Raw genomic sequence first — 26,051 nt, 5'->3', positions numbered from 1 at the left:
CTGCGGAATTTGCTTGCTTGAGCGCGAGCTTTAGTGCCCTTTGCTCCAGAGGCCCCATTTTGTACTTTTTACCATATGGCTTTCCATCTTCTATTGACCAATTGACCATGTGGTCTCTAGCAGTAGCAGCAAGCAGAAATTTATCCGCATCAATTTATTTGCATCATTCTGAGGACTATTGGCCTCACTCACTGTAGTCTGACGGGCAGCTTCATTTGCTGTTTTGGGTTTCTTGGATGCGCTCACTCTTTGCCTTAGGCCTTTCCTTTTATCGCTAATCTGTCTGTTGGTGAATTCGGGCATTACGGCCTGAATCGCCTTGTTGATGAGCATCACCGTGTTTCTGCTCAAGCTCCAAAAGTTTGGCAAACGCTTTCTCTGTCCACACCCCCTTGATGTTGGCGGGTTTTTGTGGTGCTTGGGCTTTCCGTTTTTTCCGATCGCTCCTGTCTTTTATGCTGTATATCAGCCAGCCTGACTTCTTGCCTTCTCTGGTTACAGAGATGTTCGTGTCCATTCCTTTTGTGCTTACCTAGTCCTCCCGATGTGGGGAATGTGCGACGGCATTCAGGACAAGCGTGTAGTTCAGCTGGTTCCGAGGTTGGCTCCTGCTGTTCTATCTCTCCCGCTTCAGTGTTTAGTTCAGCTGGTGTCGGCTCCTGCTCTACTACCTTCCCAGGGTCTGTGTAGAATGTTACTTCTATATTCCCCCGGTTGTTTTCGCTTTGGGCATTTTCCCGGGTCTCAATGGCTTGCCTTTGCGGCATAGACCGTAATGAATGGCCATTTGTTTCCAAGTCGGCTTTCGACTATTGTATATTTTGCAACTGAAGGAAACGAATTCCCTCGAGAGGGATTTGCTTAGGTGGGTCGCTAGGGATTTGACATCCACAAAGACGCCCATGCACTTTGTGCACTTAGAGGACCTGTTTACATTACACTTTTTATTTATTTTTCCAAATTGAATGAAAATTATGTTCTATGATATTTCACTTGTAGAAGACAATTGTTTTCTAAACGATGGTTACGCTAGGTTGTAATAGACACGAGTCCTTGTAACTTTCAAGTTTCCCTTTACCACAGAGATTTTATAGACATTCAATGCTGAATATGTGATTATATACATTGTTATTATAGCCTGGTAAACAGACTAGAAAAATCTGAAAGGTATATGTACAGGTCTGTGACAATTGTAGTTGGGCTACTTTATAATTATGAGGTCGATATAAAATATACATCGGTAGTTTACGTCTACTGTAACTATTTGGACTGATGATGGACCACACTTCCAATACATGAGCTCCGTTATGTGCTGAATAGTATACATACAAACTGCAACTTACCAATATCAAAAACATTCAAGGTAGAAAATTTCTTGTGAACCCAGTAGGTGGACTGGTCTAAATGGCAAAATAAACGTCTTTAGTTGAATAAAGATTATACAGCAAAGGAAACGAATTAAGTTATTTCAGTACAGTAGTCAAAATGGTTCGGATGATTTCTCTATTTTTCCCGAATAGTAAATTGTTCAACGTACGACCAATAAACGTGCGCCACCTGTCATAATTTACGAACTTACATTCGGCTAAGTTGCATTCTGCTTACTGCATGTTGCCAACTGCCGTTGTTAATCACGCTAAGTGGCAAACCGATTATGAATGGTTTCATCATGACTGGCGCAGTTTCATCACGTTGGTTAGAATTTAAAAGTACACGTTAATGACAGTGAAAATACGTGTTATTTAATGATGACTCGGGAATAATGAACACACAAAAATTGGATAGTCACCAAGCATGTTGCAACAATCATCAAGTATCAACGAATAAACAGCAAGCATATTGGAATGGCCATGAAGCATTTTAGAATATATATCAGTCATAATGTAAATATTCGCCATGAATGATGTAATGTTTACCTTAAATACCATTGCATACACGACATCCATTCTTCATCATGCATCCATGGCTTATCCGCTTTCTCCCTCAGAGGTCTCTTCCATACTATGTCGCACATATTCTTGCTCGTTGCGGTTAAAACACGCAAAATGAAACAATTTTATGCAAAATATCTCATAACAACAATATCACATTATTTTTTTGCTTTCACCCAAGAATCTCACTTTCACACAACAACCTCCACATGTAAACATCTCGTTTGCAAGTTTTCCGATCTCCCTTTGTTTTTCCGCTTTTGTTCTTTTTCTGTTCCCTGGTCAGTCGCTTTGCAACACGTTCATGTTTTCTCTAAATCTTTTACACTTTATCTTGCATGTTCATTCTCTTCTTCAAGAGCTTGTTGTGCACCTCGCTATTCGTTCTTTGCGGAAGTTATCACTCGCTCTTAATTGAGGAAAAGCATTGTTATATACATTAAAACGATTTCATATAAAACGTTGCAATTAAAACGAAATAACTATTTATGTGAAGTAGTATAATATAAACATAATGCGCTCTGCTCCCGAATGTTACATAGTGTTGTGTTAAGTAAATGACTAATCCATTACATCATTCCCCAGAGTATTTCGTCACAACTTATGACCCGTTCCTTCGTTATTATTCTTATTTAAGTTTTTTGAGCTGCAGGTTTGGACGCCGTGGTTACCAAAAGGTACGAAAGGGACTCGGGCACTAGACCGACCTTGACCAGAGGGTTAGTTGTAAACCGTCCACATTCCTTGCATGCGTGTGTGGCAATTAAAAAAATGATTTTTTAGCTCGGCTGTTTTCGGAGAAAATCCGAGATATTGTCATAGCCTGTTAGTCCGCCGTCCGCGTCGTGCTAAAACCTTTACATTGGCTTTAAAATCGATGTGCCTCCACATTCAACATTGAAACTTCATATGTAGCTGCACCTTGATAAGTTCTACACGCAACACCCATTTTGGGTCACTTGGTAAAAGGTCAAGGTCACTTTGACCTCTAATATTCTTCTGACAAGCTTTCATTTATTCATAACTGCATCCGCAGCCGAGCGTTGAAACCCGCTATGCGGTGCCCTAGTTTTACTCTAAACTTCCATATAGTTCAAGCCACTTAAAGAAATTACCTAAAACAAATTGCAAAAGAAATGAAACAACGTTCATCGCATAGATATATGCAATATGTACCTTGTATTAAAATTTGCCATCATGCCTCCGTGCGGTTTTTCAGATATCCGCGATACACCGTCCGGTTTTAACTATAATTTTGTTTGGTATGTTTTGGCTTCCATAGCCTATTATTTCTTGACAATTTTTATACCGGAAGTTGCAACTATTCTAGAACAAAATGCCGATACTCGTAACTTTCGACGATGTTTGGTCTTAAAAGGTGAGTTATATTTTATTAAAACCTAAAATGATACAATGGCATATTCATTAATACAGGACAAATGCACTCCTCCATATAAAAACCCGATTTATCTGTGTCTGTGCTTTAAATAGATTGAAATTGACCGTTGGAAAACATGTCATGACGTCATAGTCTTTGTAAATATTTGTCTACCAATTTTTGTTATTTCTGTGCTCTTTATAGTGATAATCATGTATCAAAGATATTTAAAATCAGGTATAACACATATTAAGAATCACGTTTGATAAAAAAATAACAAAAAATAACTCATTTTCTAAGGGAGACTTACGCTCGACAAAAAAACTACGGAAGAATATTCGAGTCAAAATTCAATTTACGAAATTTTCATTTTAAAGTTCGTTTTAGCCAATGTTTAACGTATTGGTGTGCACTTTTGTTTGGTTTCTCATAAATTATTCAGATAGATCTATAATCAATATAATGAATCTGATGCAAATCATGAATATTTCATGGTAAACAAGGCAAACAAACAGGCCTTCATCAATCTTCTGACTGAAATGCTTAAAAATATTGGATGCACAATGGTACAAGCTAGTGCAGATGATACTATTGTAAAAACAGCAATCGAATCTGCCTCTACACAGCCTACGACACTTATTGGCGAAGACACAGACCTGTTGATACTTCTTTGCTACGGTGCTAACATGCAAATGCATGACATCGTCTTTATGTCAGACAAGAACTCAGGAACTACTCGAAAGCCGAAAATTTGGAGTGTTCATAAAACGAAAACAGTTCTCGGTATGTAGTTGTGTCATATACTTCCTGCCTTGCATGCGCTGACAGGGTGCGATACCAATTCGCGTATTTTTGGAATTTGAAAGAGTATCGCATTAAAAAAAACAAGTCGAGTCAAGTTCTGCAGGCTGATTTCGCAGAATTTCAAGAAGGGACGACACAGTAGCAAGTGACAGAAGCAGGTGAGAGAATCATTGTGGCCCTCTACGGCGGATCGAGCTTCTCTTATTTGAATAGCCTGCGTTTACATCTCTTCACTGAGAAAACCATCAATGGCATTAACAGTGTACAGATACATACCCTTCCACCAACATCCGCTGCAGCAAAATTCCACTCTCTTCGCGCTCATCTTCAGGCTCGAGAATGGACTCAGACTTCCGATTTGGAGCCAACTATGTGGGCTGGAGGTTGGACAACGGGCTATACGTTCCAGTTAAAACAGACATGCCACCCGCTCCAGCCAATCTACTCGCGATAGTGAGGTGTAAATGCAAATTAAACTGTGACACCCGGCGATGCTCATGCAGAAAGCATGGGCTTGAGTGTTCCGTTGCATGCAAGGAATGCAAAGGATCAAGTTGTTCAAACTGCCCTCCAAGTAACATCACTTCAGATAATTATGTATGAACAATCCGGTTGGGAGCCAGGCTCATTTAGATACCCATATTATTATGCGCAGGCTCCAATTGTCCGGTTTACAGAGGTTTATATTCATCATATAGCGAATGCGCAGTCGCATTTCAATAGCTCGAACTCGATAATAAACATATTGAGCGGTTCTTAGTATGACCCCCGTTTAATTAAAAACAATTTGAGATAAATTTGTTCAAGCTATTGAGTATCAACTGTATACTATTCATGTTTAAACTTGCTCTAAAGCGCGTCGCCGCTTTACTCCATAGAATTTGTAATACACACACAACGTTGCTTTGTTTAATGCTAATAAAATTCGTAAATACGTTATAATATAGACACTCAGTTATACTTGTTAACTTTGACAAGACTATAGCCATGCTATTTGATTTTCATGTTTGTATAATTTAATAATTCTACGATTTCCTCGTATTACAGTTGAAGATATATTATATTGATTATTGATGTATTACTGTCTTTTTGTAAACTTCTCTATTTAAATCAATGTATTTATATTATTAAACACACTGCGTAACTTTCTGTTTTGTGGCAAAAAAGCATTGTATTATGCTTATATGCTAATAAAAGTTGCTGTTGTTGTTGTTGTTGTTTTCGGTACAACGTTAATAGTAATGTCAAAGTTATAAGCAAATTTTAGCATTTTACATGTATTTACTCTAATTTAAGGTAACATTGTGTGATTAATTACGCTTTTTGAGGTTTGTTTTTTGTTTAAAAAGTGTTAAATGCAACAGAGTGTTACTTCTCGCTGAAATAATTGATAATTTAATTAATTTCGCATGTAACATTTTGCAAGTGCAAAAAATCAAATTTGCGCTCGACCTACGGATGGCGAATTTTAATACGCGGTAGAACTTATCCTAAACCGCTCGAATATAGCTACGGCATTTCTTTTGCAATTTGTTTTAGGTTTTGGATTTTTTCTTGTAAGTGGCCTGGACTAATAGTCATGCACATTGGACATGACATTGGCATTCATATAATGTTACAAACTTTCATCCAAAACATAGTGTTTTTAACATCATATTGTTATATTATTTTACTCTATCTAAAATATATTCGATAACAATATTCATAACCTGTATGCTTATCAGATTTAATCATTTGAAACAAGCGTTTTAACCATTCATTACATATATATTACATAAATATATATATTGAACGGTTAGAAAAATGTCGGATCAGTGTGGGGACTTCATATTACTAACGCGCGGTTGCACTTTACTGAAAAAAAACATGATTACCTATAGAAAACTATCACGAATAAGCGGGCTCCCATCTTTATCCCATTAAAAATGGTAAAAAAATAGTAAAACGACATCATTAAAATGTTAATTGGTTCGCGCTTTATTCTCCCAACACAGATCTTAAAAAGGCACGTGTTATAGGCACCGTGTATATACAAATAAATAAATTACCGTTAATATTATCATGGTATGAAGAAACCGCCCTTCTGCACAAACACAAATGTGCGCTGTTACATGGTAACCACCCCCTCCAAAACCTTTCCAGCTGAGGGTGTGCTGTATTTTTCCAGTGATGAGCTTTTCTTTAACCTTTTCTTTTTTCGACCGCCCGGTCTCTTCACAGTTAAATATCTTAATTGCATATAAGCAAGTCGGTCAACAATTAAAGTTACCATTTGTATGTATTTAACATTTTATCAGCAAATGATTAGCTTATTTTTTCTATTGAATTCTGTGGTTTCTATTAGAGTGTTTTACATCACTTTAACAGGGCTTTGGATAAAAATAAAGCCTAACAATCTAATGCAATGTATGGATATTTATTGATAGAGTAAGAGATATAACCGGCTTACTTGTGACGAGTTGTTCTTTACTCCATACTCGGTCAGTATTTTGTTTAGGAAGTCAAAGAATGCGTTTATAAAATTCTCCCATAATATTGTGGAACGTGCTGGGTCTACATTCTTTTGCGTCTCGGTTTGCAAATCGAGATAACGCGGAAACAAACAATTTTTGAAACCGTGGTCCGTGTATATACCGTCTTTTCCTTTTTCGTTTTGAATTCGACACAACGAAACATGAAAATCATGATGTTCTAATAACCGAAACAAAAACAAAGTACGAAAACAAAATTAACTTCTTCTTAATATCGTTTTTTCGTTGTACTAATTTAAAAACAAAATACGAAATGTATTTCCCTCTTCAAATTTCGTTTCAACCTTCATATAACAAAAATCAATGATAAAAACTTTGTCCCGTTTACCGTTCTTGGTTTGATATTACGGTTTAAAAAATCGAAAAACGAGTGGCGCTGTTCAAAGATCTCCAAATGAACTTTTTTATTTATAGATGTTTAAGTGCAATGTGTCTAATATATAATTTCCCATTCGTTCGATTACCGGTAAGTACAAATACATGTTACATTTCACAACTTAACGGTGATATATTTAGTGATTTTAGCTCTGGAAGAGTTATAACCAAACACCTTATAAGAAACCGTTTTGCGCTTGAAAGAATTATATATATTATTATTATTATTATTATTATAAATAAATGTGCCAATTCAATTACTTAATACACAACATATTTAATGTTCCGCAAAAAGCGCTCAAGATTAAGTCAATGCTAATAAATTATTAACCTTCCAATGATATTATAACGCCGCTAAAATTGACTTTAAACGGTACGTTTAAAAAAGAAGGCGAATAGCATGCGTCACGCCTATAGAAACTACTTGCACGCGTTGAAACGTTCCGTTTTAGACCCTGGTTGTCTCCTAAACTCGAATACCATTATAGAAAAGCTTGTATATCTGCTGTAATTATACATGTATGATTTGCTGGGTAAAGGATATATATATATATATATATATATATATATATATATATATATATATATATATATATATATATATATATATATACCAATACATAGTGCCAGTTACGCGGTCTCTGTAGTTTTCAGACTGTACTTACGAGGTCAATATAAAAAACGGGGTCTATATACAACCCCGCAATCTAGGCTCCTTTAATTACTATGAGGGGGGTGTAGGGGAGGTAATGCAATCAAATCTCACAATAAGGTCTTAAATCGAAAACCACAATCAGGTCTGAAATTGAAATTGTATATACCTCGCAAATAAGTTCGCTATATATTTCCTTGTATAAGACGTTAAATAAATGACGTATTTATATACAATAATAATAGTAGGTACCCCTATATACCTTAATTCGTGTTTATATCGGATAAAAAAGGGTATGGAGATACATGTATTTAAAGTGGGAACCCCATAACCTATTTCTAAATCAGAGACCCCGTAACTGGCCATATGTGTGAATATATATATATATATATATATATATATATATATATATGAGTTTCAGAGCTTATTTAAATTGATTAGTTCTTCAAGGTGGTGGTGGACTTGAGCAGGGAAGATGAACGCGCCTTCAAGCAAGCGTTGGCTTGCGTGATCTGTTAAAGTACATGTAATAGTAGAAAAAAGGTTTTATTTTATTCCTTTTATATACACCCAGTTCATTTAAACAGTCATTCGAACGGTGGAAAAAACGTATCAAAAAAGTTATTCATAAAATTAATTATTAGTAACAATGCCATAGCATTAACTTATATGGTAGGTTAAACAATGGACTGTAATTAGCGTTGATTTTTCTATTATCATTATGTAATAGTCTTGTAAAGAGTTTCAAATAATTGTATAATTGTTATAAGCCAATTTTCTTTTTCCTAAAAAGGAAGCACCAAAGATAATCAATCTGAAACACTTGTACAAGAACACAGTTCAAAACCCATTGCTTAAGGCATTAAAACCTATGCTCTGAACTTTATAGCACTATTTAGTGTGAAATTCAGGACCTGTGTTGCACCCTATAGTTGCAACTTGTTGCAAATTACTGGTTGGATGCAAGACATGCGTGGTTCGAGAGTCGACCAGCACGGCACACGACGTTCCGTGACAGGGCTTCACGAGGCAATATATGCTCTCAGGGGCATTTTTCACCATACTAATTGAATTTATATGTTAAGCAATAATGTGGGCTTTTTCATTTGTCATACATATATTAATACAACATTATTAAAAATTCAATTGTTTTAACTACTTAAAGAGAAAAGCTATGCTTTAAAATGATATTGTATTGTGCCATGATTATCGAAATGCATCCTATACATGTACTCAAATCAAATGATTTTAAACAAAAGCAGACATGTACATTTAAATCATAATTTAATGTTACCAGATCTATTTATTTTCCCATTAGAGTAGCCAACAATAGCTGTCCCAAGACTCGATTATTCTTCTTGTATAATTGTCAACATTTATGTATTAAAAAAATAATAAGACCTAAGGGAGAAAACTGTGCAAAAAGATCAATCACGACTTATCTCCCCAAAACAGCGGAGCGCCTCTCGTTTTCCGTAAACCGTTTTATCAATTCAAGAACGGTAAATGGAAACAGGCACTGTGTTTCAACTTTCATATATTGATTTTTGTATAATTAAAATTGAAACGAAATATGAATAGGGAAATAAGAATTGTGTTTTGTTCTGTTATTAGTACACCAAAAAACGATACAAAGTTTTGGTTTTTGGTTTTGGTTCCGGTTATAAGATAATCGGAATATAATCTAATATACGTTGATTCTTATTTTTCGTTGTGTAGAATTCAAATGAAAATTGAAAAGACGGTAAATACACGGACCTGTTTCAATTTTCATATATTTATTTTTGTATAACTAAAATTTAAACGAAATATGAATAGGGAAATAGGTCCGTGTACATACCGTCTTTTCGTTTTTCGGTTTGCATTCGACACGAAACACGAAAATAAACGCATATTAGTTCATATTCCGATTTTCTTAAAACCGAAACAAATACAAAAAACAAAGAACAATTCGACTTATTTATATCGTTTTTCGTTTTACTAATTACAAAAAAAACACACACGAAACGTGTATGTCTATTCCTATTTCGTTTCAATTTAAATTTAAAAAAATCAATATTTGAAAATTGAAACAAAGCGCCTGCTCTCATTTATCGTTCTTGATTTGATAAAACGATACACGGAAAACGGAAAACGAGGGGCGCTGCGCAGCTTTATTTGGATGATAACTCATGATTAATCTTAGTGCGCAGTTTCCTCCCTTTGAAACTATTATTTTGAATAATAAAATGTTCACTATTACATGTATTATTGAGGAAGAATAGACGAGTCTTGGCACAGCTCTTTTTGGCTAGTCTTTTAGAATAATGAATAGATCAACAGTAAAGTTATATAACGATACCATTATACATGCCTGCTTTTTTTTCAAGTCATTGGATTTGATTTAATGTATAACATGCATTACAATAATCATTGCACAATAAAATATCTTGTTCGGCGTAGCCTTTCTCTTCAAGTAATAAACAAAAATCGATTTATTTACTACACTGTATTCATATCTGTTTAAGAAATGAAATAAAAATCCACATTATTGCTAAACTTATACACATGCACATTCAATTAGTATGGTGAATTATTCCTAAGAGCATGCACGGCCTCATAAAGCCCTGTCATAGCACGTCGTGTGCCGTCCTGGCTAATACACTTTGGCGGTGGGCTCTCGTACCAGGTGTCCATGCAGTTCTTGCATCGAACCAGTGATTTGCAAAAAGTTGCAAATGTAGGGTGCGACACTGGTCCTGTATGTAACAACTTATGTTGTTATAAAGCTATCGGTTCACGCACTGAGTTCTTTTTAAATTTTATAAGCATGATTATATTTGGCGCTCCCTTTATAGAATAAAGAAAATTTGCCTCTAACAATTATAAAATTATTTGAAACTCTTTGCGAGAACACATCATTCAAATAACAGAAAAATCAACGCTAAGTATATAGTACATTATGTCAATGGATTTTATTTTATAAGTTACAACTCTGACGTTGTTACAGATTTATTTATTTATTTTTAACAACGTTTTTGTTTGGTGTACAGATTTTGTCCAATTTTTGAAGAACTGTTAAAATGAACTGAATGTGTATAAAACGAATAAAATAAAACACTTTTCGACTAATAAATGCACTTTAACAGATCATGCAAGCGAACGCATATTTTATGCTCCGAAAAGAGCGACCAATATTAAGTTTATGCTAAAGACATTTACCGTCCAATGATATTATAAGGCCGCTAATTAAACTCCAGAAGGCAAGGTTGAGCAAAAGAAAAACCGAGTCACAAGCGATTCTAGTGTTGACTTCAACTACACTTTTGAAAGTATGTCTGAAAATGACAATGTTGGTAATGTTGGACTCGACGTCAACATCATGAGGGCCATAAAACAGACCGTTCAAGAGGCCATTAATCATGCTCTTTCGGTCCAAATGAAAACCATGATTGAAACCATCATTACCGGGGTCGTGGACGGCTTATCCAAACGCATAGAATGCCTCGAACACGAAAATACAAAACTTCAAAATGAAAATCGCACTCTTAAAGACGCATTGGATGCCAGCGAACAGTACAGTCGTCGCAATTGCCTGCATATCTTCGGCATCCCAGAAAGTGCGAAACCAAATGAAAGCACAGATGATATTGTCATGAACTTGTGCAAGTCAATGGGGGCTGATGTCCTCATAGGCGAAATTGACCGTTCTCACAGAACCGGAAAGCCAGGAGGGCCTCAACCGCGCCCTATTCTAGTAAAGTTTGTGAGCTACCGAGCCAGGCAAAAGCTATATTCCCTACGGCGGAACCTCAAGACGAACACGGAACATGCTCGTGTTTTCATAAATGAGGACCTCACCCAGCGGCGTGCTCAGTTATTATTTGTCGCGCGTGGGCTTGCAAAAGCCAAACGAATTGAAAGCGCGTGGAGGCCGTTTTATCAACATATCTTATCTTAGCGGATCTTATCTTAAATCCCTCACTTACGATTTCATTTACGATCCGCTAATACCCGTTTTATGAACGTTGTCGTAAGTATCGAGTCGCAGCTAAGATTTTAGCTAAGCGTACGATCTGAAATAACGCGAACCAGTCGAAAACGTCATCACTCGATTTCCCGCGTTATGTCAAAGTCGTCTGTTGTCATAACAAGCAAGATGGCCGACAAAATGAACAAGGGGAAACGAAAGCCCAATTGGTCGGAGACGGAGATCGCCTGTTTAGTGCAGGCATGCACGGACAATAACTCGTTATTGGTCAGTAAAATGACTATTGAAGTGACAAACAGGAAAAAAGAAGAGTTCTGGGCGGACACCTGTGAGAAGTACGTATAGTAAATGTATCGACATCGTTTCTTAAAAAAATATTTCAGCGATTTATGTCTGTCGATGTTAATCATAATTGTTCTGATTTATTTTATTTAAATTCATATTTTGTATCTTACTCAACAAAATGAAAAAGTTTGTATGCATGTTTGCATATTGATGTTAGTTAGAAAATAAGCGGAATCATAATTTACCGCGTTTGAACTTAGATTACATTGCCAAACTGCTAGTGTATGCTTATATAATAAAAAAATTAGCAGACGAATAATCGATTTTTTTTCGATGATCAATCAATATATTATTAATATGCAGTAAATTTGAAGGAAGCATTGCATATTATTAATATTGTGTTTGTTTTTAGGGTAAATACAATTTAAAAGGGATATAATAAATTATCTCCCTTTACTAAAGTTGTATTCTCATCTTCAATTTCTTACACATTTTTGCTTCCTACGGTATACATGTATATATTTATCTTGGTACATTAGAATGCGTACTGTATAATAATGTTTTGGCATATCATGTACGACCCAGTGTGCATTATATTTCATAAATTATTAATTAATTTCAATTGTATTTGTAAACACACATCTAAAAATAATCAATTTCAGAGTGAACAGCGTTGGCTTGAGCAGCCGCGAAGTTGACGAAATAATAAAGAAGTGGACGGACCTTAAGGTACATAAACTAATGAAATCTCATGATTCTTTCCACAAAATGATTATAAAAAATTCACAATGTCAGTCACTAATAAGATTTTAAACATGAAATTCATGTTTAATTTGTGTAATCTAAAGTGTGTATGTCATATAACTTTTATACTCTTCTTAAGAGTCAAGCGAAAAAAAAAGAAAAGAACAGGCGGCGGGAAGCGAGTCTAACAGGAGGCGGCAAAACCAGCATCTGTCTCACAGACTGGGAGCAGAAGGTAAAATTTGAACTTTGATCTATACATAGAAGCATACTGTAATTAACCTTTTCATATCGATATTGCACGGATTAATAATTGGCTTCAATTGTTGTTGTTTCTGTTTTCTATTGAAGATAGTAGCCATTCTACCAGAAGAAACACTGGTGGGAATCGACGGTGGATTAGACACGTTATAGTCCAGTTCATGTATGTCATTACTTTTTATATATTCTGACATATATATCATAATTATTACGTATATTTATGCATGATAAGATGCATCAATTAATCGCTTATTTTGTTCATCTGTGTTTTAATTGAATTTCTTTTCAGGCTCTAAACAACAAGCATGTGTTGACGAGGAAACCTCAAGCATTTCAATTGGCCACGAGTTGGTAAGAAAATTAATCAAAAACACAGTATACTTATGGCACATTTATTATTGTAGGAGTGTCAATGTTACTAAGCAAATAAAATATAAAAGGTCTAACAATGTGTGTCATAATAACAAATTAATTATGCGGCATAAAGTTCGTTAAAGTTTAAGTTACTTAATTGCAGTTATGATTGTAATAAATAGGCTCCATCAAAATATCTTTGTCATTGAATGTACATGTTTGCATATATGACATAAAAGTTATTGGTTTCTTACTTGTAAAATTAGAAATAAGTTTACGCATATTTATGACCTAAACTAACATATTGGATTACTTATGTTATATAACAAGTCATAATCATTCATATATAAACATTATAGGAAGATGCGCCAAACAGCCCGTGTGAGGCCAAATCTGAACAGCCTTGTAAGAGAAGAAAGATGTAAGTTCCATACAAATTAAATATTTATGCCCCCCTTCGAAGAAGAGGGGGTATATTGTTTTGCTCATTTCTGTCTGTCGGTCGGTCTGCTCACAATATGGTTTCTAGATGATAACTCAAGAACGCTTCGGCCTAGGATCATGAAACTTCATAGGAGATTTGTCATGACTGGCAGATGACCCTATTGATTTATAGGTCACTAGCTCAAAGGTAAAGGTCACAGTGACTCGAAACAGTAAAATGGTTTCCGGATGATAACTCAATAATGCTTAGGCCTAAGATCATGAAACTTCAAAGGTACATTGATCATGACTGGCAGATGACCCCTATTAATTTTCAGGTCACTATGTCAATGGTAAAGGTCATATTGCCTCGAAACAGTTAAATGGTTTCTGAAAGATAATTAAAGAATAATTAGGCCTAGGATCATAACACTTCATAGGTACATCATTCATGACTAGCAGATATCCCTATTGATACAGTGTTTAAGAGTTTAACTAAAGAATTTCGCTGGGATAATGACGTCATTTCGTCAAAAAAATGACGTCATTTCAAAGTAAACAGTGAAAATTGTCGATAATTTTCACTGATAATTTTCACTGTTTGAAACAGTGAAATTATCAGTTTTAATTCACTGATATTTCTCTATAAACCACCGGAAAGCATAAAATAAACATGTGTTATGTGTTGATACAGTTTTTACAGATATAAAGTAATATAGTTCAAACTACTCTGTTTTGAAAGCCATGATCATGTTATTCAAGTAATGAAAATTAAACTTATAACACAATATATTTTATTAATTAAAGTTCATTCATTAAAAAAGAAAAATTGCATCATCATTCCAGAAGCATTTCAGTTTTTCCTAGCCTTTAGTTCTTTAAAGTGTATGCATATACTATTTCCATGAAAGCACATACTAGATATATATATATATATATGTTCATACCTTCAACCATCGTCGGATACCCACGACTAATTCATTCCGTTACTCTCCAGCATTCGATAAATGGAGAGTAGCGGAATGGGTCGAACGTGGGTATCCGACGATGACCTTCAAACCACAGCTGTCAAAGGCAGAGGCATCATGCGTAGACCCAGGCCATTTCGACACAATGTCAATGAACCTGCAAATAACCTATACTTTAAGATGTTAAAATGGAATTCAATTAATTGCGGTATATGATTGAGGGAATCAATGTGAGGGAATCAATGTTATTCACATGTAACACATACACTATTAGTTACGCGGCTTCTGACTGACATTGTACAGTGTGATAGAGGGTCATTAAAATAAAATTGGGCAAGAGTGACACACAATTCACTTTGCTACAATGTATATCACTGTGTGGTTTCAGTAAGAGGCCTTGTAACACATTTATATTAAGGACACAATTGTGAAATAAATGGAAAAAAAAATAATTGTAAAGTGGATATGGTGTCTGACTACTCGTCTAGCAACCGAGACATCACATGTGCGATCCCCAATCCATGTGTTTTCTCAATAATTGATAACAAAACAAAACAGTACTGGTCCTCTCCATAAAGCAGACTAGATAGTTGCCTAGTTTTTGTATGTAATGCATCTTGACTATTAAGAATGTATTCTTAAATATGAAGATATCAGCACTAACTGCAAGCAAAACTGTCTTTTATGCACTTAAGATGTTTTTAAGTATTTGTGTTAATCCCTGTGAAACGTGTTGATCCTGCACCCTGTTATATCTACCCTGCTATGAAGTTTCAAGATAAAACCTATTTAAGTTTTTGAGATATGCTTCGGACAATGATTACAACTGCCGTATTACATGAAACCAGTTGTGCTACATTTTCTTAACAAAAATGAATACAGAATATTTATAGTTTAATGTACCTGGCCTTGTTGTCCACAACTGCTTGGACGTTAATGGCATGGAAGCCTTTACGACACACATAAATGGCTTCATTTGCTGCTGGGGCAATTATTAGAATGAGTGTTCCATCAATTGCACCAATTGTATTTGGAATGCCACATTTTTGAAAAAATCCTTGTTTGACAGAAGCAAGTGCCATTCCAGTTGGAAACCTGTAAAAAATTGCACTATGTTATAATTTACAGTTAATTGTTAAACTGTAAAAAAAATGAGAAATACGCATTTGGCAACAAAACAAAAGCATGTGTTACAAATAACATTTTTAAACACTAAGAATGTTTAATCATACATATTACAGGTAAAATATTGTGTTGAGAATTCTCAATGACCACCATGTTGCCAGTTTTAATTAAATACATTTATCAAAATAATTTTTTTTTGGAAATTGATTGTACACAAAATAAAGCGTTAGATATATTATGAACAAAACATAAGTGAAAAAGTTAAATCAATGAGTTTCAACCTATTTATTTAAAGTCAATTGCATAGAAAGTACTAACATGTACTTATTTGAAACGCTCTCGAGTCCGTTTCCTGTGCCTAATCAAATACTTGGTGTCTTTGACGTAGATCTAATGAACGCTCCCAGACTGGGGAATGAACCCGTGACCTCCCAGTTGCTAGATAGACAACATATCCATCTAGCGACCGGGAGGTCACAGATTCGATCCCAATTGTGGGAACGTTCTCCCCTAAAGTCACCAAGTACTGGTTTAGGCCCAGGAAATGAGGGAATTACAAATAAGTAGTAAGTCAGAAGTAGTTAAATCAATTAAATACTAAATCAAATATAAATTGTTCAACAGTAATTTAATATTAAAACCAGTTCTTTGAAAGTTTTCAATAAATATTAACAAATTAATAAGTTTTTATATGAATTTAAAACAATCATGCTTACTTTACATTATCAATTCTTAAATTGACAGCTTCAACAAAGGCTGCAATAATATTGCATGCATTGGACCTGAAAAACAATTCATTTCACAATGATTTGACTATAGCTGCTCATACTTTAATGAACAAACTATTAATGTTTTATGATGCCCAAAATAAGGTTATTAATGTTTTAGTTAAATGACATTTAAAACATGTCTTATTCCATAAAAAGATCAACAATGATGTACATAGAATTGTAAAACTATTCAGGAATCCACATGATGAGTTTTTATGTAGATCTTTTTACAGAACACATTGATTCATAACCTGTTGTTTCTCATGTTGAAAGTGGAACATCAGTTTCAAAAGGAACATTATTATTTATATAATAAAACATACATTGATATACTTTTAAATTGTAATTATTATGTATTATTATGTATTAATTCACAATGCATTCCTTCCTTATAGTGTATCTACTATCTTATGCGAAAAATTACCTGCTAATTCCATGAAGGTCAGCAACCTCAGACAGAAAATCACCTTTCGCCAAGTACCTTAGACTCACAAGCACCTACCAAAATAATGCACAAGAGTTTGTTTCAAATATGATCATTTAACACAATCACGCAAAACAAATATAAGTAAATCAGACAAATGGGAATGATGAAAAGTAAGCAAGCATTATTTAAACTTAATGTCCTTGCAAATTTGGTACTAATTTTTAAACTGATGGGTATTTCAATTGTCTGTGATTATTGAGCATATAACAGTACATCTACATCTAAATCGTACGTCGCTGCCTTCAAACTTGACAATTATGCGACAGGGTGGTGAAGAGATAAAGTAAGAATGGGAAAATAGTAAAGTGAGAAGAGTTTGATAGTTAAAAGTCAGAAGGACAGTACAGATGCGTCCCCAGCTACGTTTCATCCCTCTACCTCATGCCTCTCCGGCTACGGTGGCCGCGGAGAGGATTGGACCTCAACCGGCACAGCCATGAGGTGTCATTGGGGTTTACTTTGTAGCTGGCGCTGACGACTTGATTAGAAACTTAAGTTTGCTAGTCCCTGCTTGAAGGATACCAAGTCAGGGGATTCTGCAACAGCGGCTGGTAGGCTGTTCCAGGTCGGTATAATACCGGCGAAAAAGCTATGCCTGCAGTAGGATGTTGATGTGGAGATAGGCAGGAACTTGATGTCATGGCTTGATCGGGTTCTGCTTGAGCCTGGGGAGAGGTATTTTGCTGCTGGGATGTCTATGAGATTGTTTGATATCTTGTAGATCATCGTCAGCTGGGCCTTTGTCCCCCGTGACTCCAGGGTTTCCCATTGCAGGTGATCAGACCGTGCTGCAGTATTCCAGGTGTGGACGGACGAGTGAAAAGTAGGCAGCACTTTTTACATTCTCGTTGCCAATCCTTAGATTTCTGCGGAGGAATCCCAGCGTGCTGTTTCCTTTCCGTGTTACGTTCTGGATGTGAGGTTTCCAGGACATGTCTTTCGTCAGTTCCACTCCGGGGTACTTTGACGTCTCTTCACTGGCAAGTGTATGGCCTTTGAGGGTGTAGTTGTGCAGTATTGGGGATCGTTTTCTGTGGACTCGCAGGATGCTGCACTTCTCTGGGTGGAATGACATCACACAGAGACGTAGTTGTTTTATAATAAAATGCATGTCTGACAACCAATTCCAGATTATTATTTTTTATTGAAATATATTTAATTGTGGTGTGGTCAATCTAGACTACCTTGGTTACGTGAAAATGTGAATCAACCACTGCGCTAACCAGACATCATTGTGGGATTGAAGTTGCTCAGCTGAACATATTCGTGTTCATGTATTTTGTAAATTCCTATATCTTATTTTGACAGAACATTGATAATGCTCATGTATGATAAGTTTAAGACTTCTAATCATCAGGGAAGATATTCCAGACATTATACCGTGAATCATTACAAGTACAACAACTTTAAAACTTTATCTGAATAAAAATCATTAAACTGTGTCGAAAACAAACATGTTTAGCAACGTCCGAAATATGTAATGTCCGACTACTATTTCAACCTTTAAAATTCAAGCTATAATGACAATGAAACTGTCAAACTTTAAAAGAAACGATAGAAAATTTGGTTTCATGAAAATCGAGCAAATGAAAAGAAATACTTATCCTTTTAACGGCTAGACAATCCATTATCATACAAATTAAAAACAAGTTTATTCTCTCTTGTCATGGCGACCCTAATTATGCCCCTTGGACGTAGCGATTTATAAACCGAATTTATAAAACGCTATCACATGAAAGTAATCTCCATTGAATATGATGGATTGAGATCAAATGGATGCAAAAATCAAACCTGCGTTAGGACAGGTATGGACTTCGATCTTCTCGTCGGTTTTTGTAGATCGTCCCTTAACAAATCGACAAGCCGATAAATGGATTGTCGATCTAATCGATAGCGACTCAATATTTTAGCGTCTCTAAGATCACTGAACCCCTTTCTTTGTCGAAACAGCCTCCTTTCTCTCGGTCGCGCGACGTCTAACGCTCCTATGGCCGCCATAATAAGAACGCTAAGAGTGGTCCCATCTCTCTTGGTTAACCATCGTCTAAAGCGCGTGCGGCGGCCATGTTTAGTACAATTTACGAACACTAAGAGTGGTCTTACCCAGTCGTAGCTTTCAGCACAAATCTTACGACATCTTAGCTGCGATTTCTTTGATAAAACGGTTCGCAGTACTTACGATAAGCGTACGACAAAATCCTACGAATCTTACGTAAGATCACGCTAAGATATGTTGATAAAACGGCCTGCTGGTCTGCCGATGGAACTGTTCTAATACGGGTGTTGGAGAACGGCGAGTCGAAGCTCAAACGTATCGCCTCGGAATTCGAGTTAGACAAGTACAAATAAATAAAGCTGATCTATGCTTTTTTGTGCAGTTTACATCTAAAAAATACTTGTTCAATTTAAAAGCACGGATGTCACGGGATTAATGTAACTGTTTACACTAACTATCATGTCTTTCTTTATGCCCCGACTTAATCTGTCAAATCCCGTAATTCTGCAGGACATCACAACAATGATTTATTTACTGCCTTCAGCTGTATTTTATATTAAATCTAAAATACTTATAAAACCCTATTGTTTGTAAATGATTATTATTGCAAAAAGGTGTATTTGAGTTAAATTCATTAAATATAATTATTATAATTTAAAACACTTTCTACTGTACTTTCCATCAGTATATTTCATATGTTTCGCCATTCAGTCGCAAAATAACTGTATCTGGTGTTGTCATAGAAAAAAATTGCCTTTTTTAGCTCACCTGAGCGATAGCTCGAGGTGAGCTATTGTGATCACTCAGCGTCCGGCGTCCGTCCGTCCGTCCGTCCGTCCGTAAACAATTTGTAAACATCTTCTTCTACTAAACTATTGAGCCAATTTCAACTAAATTTCATGTGGAGCATCCCTAGGTCATGGGACAAAAGAATTGTTAAAAAAATTTGATCGCATAACCAAGATGGCCGCCATGACCATATATGGTAAAAACCTTAAAAAATCTTCTTGTCAGAAACCGCTCATCAGATTTTCAAAAAATTTCACAGGGATGACCTTTGAGGGCTCCCCTGAAAAAGTTGTTCAAAGAAATTTGATTCGTCAAAAAACATGGCCGCAGGAGCTCGTTGAACTTTGCATGTTTATTCGTTTTTGCCTATTTTGTGAAAACTTTCAAAAATCTTCCACATTTTTTGTCCGATCCTTTCCAAATTTGCACAGTGTCTTTATATCAATGAGGACACGAACCCTACAAAAAATGAGCATTATTGGTCCATGAAGTACAGAATTACCTCCCCTTGAATTGAGAAAATGGTGTTTATGCAATAAAGTCCAAATTTTTCATCCAATTCTTTCCAAACTTGTAAGGATTTAGCATGGTTCAAACAAGGGAAACAACTACGGTTTATGCATGTTCTTTTTATTACAGATTTGCCTCCCTTTAATTCATTCAAAATCTCATTTTACAGCAGAGATTCCAAATCTGACCTGTAAATGAGCCCCATATTTACTGCTGGTGCTATGTTACCTTTTCCCATTTGATCATTCTTAAGTATTGGTCTTGTAATGCTGCTACTGCTACTGCTACTGCTACTGCTACTACTACTACTACTACTACTACTACTACTACTACTACTACTACTACTACTACTACTTCTACTACTACTACTACTACTACTACTACTACTTCTACTACTACTACCACTACTACTACTACTACTACTACTACTACTACTACTACTACTACTACTACTACTACTAGTACTACTACTACTAGTACTACTACCACCACCACCCACCACCACCACCACGTCTACTATTACTACTTCTACTACTACTACTGCCACTACTACTACTACTTTTACCACTACTACTACTACTACTACTACTACTACCACTACTACTACTACTACTACTACTACTACTACTACTACTACTTCTACTACTACTTCTACTACTACTACTACTACTACTACTACTTCTACTACTACAACTACTACTACTACTACTACTACTACAACTACTATTACTACTACTACTACTACTACTACTACTACTACTACTACTACTACTACTACTACCACCACCACCACCACCACCACCACCACCACCATTCACAGTGACAAAAAACGTATTCACACAATGGCTGCTACTACAACTTATAGCCCATATAGGGGGGCATGCATGTTTTACAAACAGCCCTTGTTTCTATGGGATTTTAACCACAACTGTTCATGTTTATCTCCGACACATATTTTTAGGTCACCTGTCATGAAGTGACACGGTGAGCTTATGTGATCGTGTGATGTCCGGCGTTCGTTGTGCGTGCCTGCGTGTGTCTGTGCGTCCGTCCGTCAACAATTTGTTTGTGTAGACAGTAGAGGTCACAGTTTGCATCCAATCTTGATGAAATTTGGTCAAAATGTTTATCTTGATGAAATCCGGTTTGGGATTGTATTTGGGTCATCTGGGGTCAAAAACAAGGTCACTAGGTCAAATAATAGAACAACCTTCTGTAGACAATAGAGGTCACAGTTTTCATCCAATCTTTATGAAATTTGGTCAGAATGTTTATCTTGATGAAATCTGGGTTGGGATTTTATTTGGGTCATCTGGGGTCAAAAACTAGGTCACTAGGTCAAATAATAGAAAAACCTTGTGTAGACATTAGAGATCACAGTTTTCATCCAACCTTTATGAAATTTGGTTAGAATTCTTGATGAAATCTGGGTGGGATTGTATTTGGGTCATCTGGGGTAAAAATCTAGTTCAAATAAATAGAAAAACCTTGTGTTGACAATAGAGGTCACAGTTTTCATCCAATATTTATGAACTGTGGTCAGAATGTTTATCTTGATGAAATCTGGATTGGGATTGTATTTGGGTCATCTAGAGTCAGGAACTAGGTCACTAGGTCAAATCATAGAAAAACATTGTGTAGACAATAGAGGTCATAGTTTTCATCTGATCTTAATGAGTCAGGTGAGCGATTCAGGGCCATCATGGCCCTCTCGTCTAACAATTTAACCGTGAACATAGACAAATCATTGACGTTGTTCTAAAGTAGTATGTCATTACACACTAGGTGCGTCTTGATGTCCTAGTAATTGAAAACTCATATTGTATGTGTCAGTTACGAAAAAAGTCTCTTGATCGATTATATTGATATGTCAAAAATGTGTAAACTACACTTTGGAGCTCTAACGTATCGATTTTATATTAACAGTATGTCTATATTGTACTATTTTATGTCTGAATTCCAATACAATTTATGCAGTGCCTAATTGATGTAAACTAAGTTGTTCTAAAGTAGTATGTCATTACGCACTAGTTGTGACTTAAGGCTTTAGTAATTGATAACTCATATTGTCTGTATAAATAGTAAAAAAGAAATGTCTCTCGATCGATTATATTGATATGTCAGAAAATGTGTAAAATGCGCTTTGGGGCTCTAACTTTTCGCTTTTCTGTTAACAGTCTTTTTTAGTTTGTACTCTTTTTATGTCTGAATTCCAATACAATTTTCGCAGTGTTGCATCCTGATTGCTGTAAACTAAGTTGTTCTACAGTAGTATGTCATTACGCAATAGGTGTGACTTGAAACTTTAGTATTTGATAACTGTTCTTGTCTGTGCAAATTGTAAAACAATATGTCTGACTTCCAATACAATTTATGCAGTGTTGCGTCCTAATTGATGTTAACTAAGTTGTTCTAAAGTAGTATGTCATTGCGCACTAGTTGTGACTTGAGACTTTAGTTATTGGTAACTCATATTGTCTGCGTAAATTGTAAAAAAATAATGTCTCTTGATCAATTATGTTGATTTGTCGGAAAATGAGTAATTACACTAACTGACTCTAAGTTTTCGCTTTCCTATTAACAGCCTCTTTATAGTTTACCTTTTTTTCTACCAGTACAATTTAAGCAGTTATGCATCTTAATTGATGTTAACTTGTACGATATGTTTAATTGTGCGTGTGTTGTGCATCCACTTGTGAACGCGTGATATTTCAAAAATACAATGTAACAAATAGAGCTTAACATGTCCTTGGTCTAAATCTGTTGTTAACTTAACTATTATTCCTATTGTATCCCTAAAAACGCCACAAAGTGCGCAAGTGCTCCTTTATCTTATTTAAATTTCTCGAGTAAAGTGTAATACACAATGCACAATCTATTCAATACCAAACTAGAGGGGTTATGTGTTCTTTCGTTTGAGCAGGTGGCATCATACTTTCTGATGTAATGTATATCACTTAATTTTGCTGTGTTTTCTGCATACATATATTTCTGCAATTCGTTAAATGCTCTCACATTCCCATGCATATAAGTGTGTTCGTCTGAGCAGATAGCGTCATAGTTTTTTATGTAATGTATATCACCTTATATTGCTGTGTTTTCCATACATATATCGCTGCTATTCGCTAATTGCTTACACATTCTTATGAATATAAGTGTGTTCTTTCGAACAGATGTGACCAAAGTTTATGCTGCATTGCAAATCAGCTAAAATTGATGCTTTCTTTACTTATATGCTACTGTTTTCGTTAAATGTTCTCACATTTTGTATATATGTAAGTGTGTACTTTTACGTACATTATCATCTTTACACAGATGCTCACTTTAATCATTTTCAATCACTATTTCTTTTTCTTCAATGATGTATTATTTATAATTGTGAACGTACATTATCATCGTTACACAAATGCTCACTCTAATCATTTACAACCAATATTTTCCTTTTCTCCAAGGGTGATTTATTTATAATCGAACGGTTTAAATGATTTTTCTAGGTTTTTTGTTTCATATTATGATCTGCACACCCAACATAACCTAACATATCATTAAAATGTTACCTAACATGTTATCCTCCTTTAGCATCGTCCTCTTTGCCTTCCTTTTTCCTATACTCTCTCTTATCTCAACGTCCTATTTGAAGCATTTCTGTAGCAAAAGACGTAATCCAATGTTAATATCAGCATTGCAATATTTTTCTATGATCAAATGCATTAAACGTATCATGTCAGCGTTTCTGGCTCATCTCGTCTTCATTGGAACATATCATTATGTTGTACCTTAAACAGAGACCAGAAAACGCTGTCATGAATGCGTATCGACCACCAGCTATTTTTCCAATTCTCATACACGTAGTATTTGCATGCCAATTATGGCTTAGTGTTGTTAGTCTCGTTTCATTACAAAGTAGTCTCTACCAGTCAATAAAAATATCACGAAGTATTGAACACCCACGTAAGCGTATCCCGATAGGAAAAAATATACATACTGATATTATCTTTCTCAAAACTGTCTTACAATGTTTCCTGTTTGGTTTAACATGCTGCTGGATGTCTTTAGTTTTATTACGCTCGGGTGATATACATCCAAACCCAGGGCCTACCTTGCCTGAGATATCTTATAACACAAATGCAAATAATTCCTTATCCACTTCCGATGCCTCTGCAACACACCACTTAAGTTTTATTCATTATAATATTCAAAGTCTGATGCAAAAAAATAGATGTTTTGTATACAGGGCTACGTGATTTTGATATAATTGGTTTTACTGAAACATGGCTAAATAGTTCTATTTCATCTACTGATATTCTTTTCGAAGGCTTCCACCAGCCAATTCGCAAGGATCGCCTAGACTCTTATGGGGGCGTTGCTATATACTTTAATGAAAATATTGCTTTCAAACGACGACACGATCTCGAATAAAATAACGTTGAGTCTTTATGGATTGAAGTGTTCCCCTCAAAACTTAAGTCCGTTTTGTTTGGCTTGTTTTATAGACCGCCTAGTGCGGATAGATCGTATATGCATTCTATTGAAAATAGGACTAGCCAGAAACACACAAATAAATGATATTATTATTACAGGTGATTTTAATATAAATACTATCGCCGAATTATCAGCACGAACAATTAACGAATTATGTCTACAATATGACTTAACGCAACTAATAAATCAGCCAACACACTATACTGAACACTCATCTTCCATAATTGATCTTATCTTTGTAAGTAATCCGAATACCGTATTTACTTTCTGGAACAGGTGAACCCATTTTAGACCAAACTATTCGGTACCACTGCCCTGTTTTTGTTACATTAAAATTCATAAAACCTTTACGTAAAACGTTCTATCGACATATCTGGCGTTACGACATTGGTGATCATTCCAAACTTCGACAACTAATGACAGATACTAATTGGGGTCTTCTTAAATGCGAAAATGTTGATATTTATGCAGAAAATATTACCATGACAATTTTACAAATTGCTGGCTCATGTATTCCTAACAAAAATGTATGTATACGTTCTCGTGATCTCCCCTGGCTAAATAATATTATAAAGAAAAAAAATCGACAACGAAAGCGCCTATACAGAAATGCCAAGCAACTAAATAGCGATATGCATTGGTTAAATTTTCGTCGTGTCAGGAATGAAGTCGTTTTACTTCTACGTAACTAAAAAAATGAATACTTTAACAATATTGCACGTAAACTGAAGTCATCTGACCTTTGCGCAAAAGACTGGTGGAAAACACTTCGAACATTTATTCCTACTAACAAAAGCAATTCAATTCCACCTCTTTTCGACGAACAATTAGGTATCTTTGTAGCAAATGACTCCTGTAAAGCCGATATGCTAAAAAGGTAGTTTGCAAACCAATGTTCAATTGACGAATAGCAACCACGAACTTCCAATAATCAACAATTCAAGCGCTAACACTCTTCAGAATATTCATATAACACAGGAAGAAGTAACTGACTCAATCAAATGTCCTAAGTTAGGCAAAGCATCTGGTCCTGATGGAATTGATAATCGTATCCTCAAAGAAGCAATGCATCAATTAAGCTACCCATTGTGTGATCTTTTTAACTCTTGTCTTAATACTCACAAAATGCCTTCTTGTTGGAAAATTGCTAATGTGTGTCCGATTTTTAAAAAGGGTGATCCAGCGAAAGCGTCCAATTATCGACCAATATCATTGC

General features: G+C 35.5%; 2 protein-coding genes across 8 annotated transcripts in view; one reads left to right on the top strand and one right to left on the bottom strand.

Moving 5' to 3' along the window:
* Window positions 1–3,277: 3,277 nt before the first annotated feature.
* The window catches only part of LOC127871495 (17-beta-hydroxysteroid dehydrogenase type 6-like), a 52,511-nt gene continuing 29,737 nt past the window's right edge, over window positions 3,278–26,051 (top strand). For 2 of the 6 annotated variants that reach the window (XM_052414470.1, XM_052414471.1), the window contains exons 1-5: window positions 12,048–12,655; window positions 12,810–12,905; window positions 13,022–13,094; window positions 13,221–13,282; window positions 13,645–13,706. Coding sequence is in view for 3 of the 6 variants with exons in the window: in XM_052414468.1 (XP_052270428.1) it covers window positions 13,649–13,706 (58 nt within the window). In the remaining 3 variants the exon portion in view is untranslated. Of the gene's footprint in view, window positions 3,310–10,875; window positions 11,977–12,047; window positions 12,656–12,809; window positions 12,906–13,021; window positions 13,095–13,220; window positions 13,283–13,625; window positions 13,707–26,051 lie in introns of those variants that run through there. The other 4 variants (XM_052414468.1, XM_052414466.1, XM_052414472.1 and 1 more) reach the window with 4 other exon arrangements.
* LOC127871496 (putative nuclease HARBI1) lies at window positions 13,310–19,307 on the bottom strand. Of its 2 annotated transcripts, XM_052414473.1 has the most exons (5): window positions 18,850–19,307; window positions 16,996–17,069; window positions 16,518–16,583; window positions 15,580–15,771; window positions 13,310–14,833 (listed from the first exon to the last, which is right to left on the bottom strand). In XM_052414473.1, the coding sequence occupies exons 1-5, from the start codon at window positions 19,054–19,056 to the stop codon at window positions 14,695–14,697; spliced, it is 678 nt and encodes a 225-aa protein (XP_052270433.1). In that variant the 5' UTR covers window positions 19,057–19,307; the 3' UTR covers window positions 13,310–14,694. The 2 variants fall into 2 exon arrangements, with proteins under 2 accessions (XP_052270433.1, XP_052270434.1); XM_052414474.1 differs by lacking the exon at window positions 16,518–16,583.

The sequence above is a fragment of the Dreissena polymorpha genome, chromosome 3 (assembly GCF_020536995.1).
Source record: "Dreissena polymorpha isolate Duluth1 chromosome 3, UMN_Dpol_1.0, whole genome shotgun sequence".
In the NCBI taxonomy this organism is placed as follows: domain Eukaryota; kingdom Metazoa; phylum Mollusca; class Bivalvia; order Myida; family Dreissenidae; genus Dreissena; species Dreissena polymorpha.
This window is presented reverse-complemented; position numbering and strand designations above follow the sequence as displayed.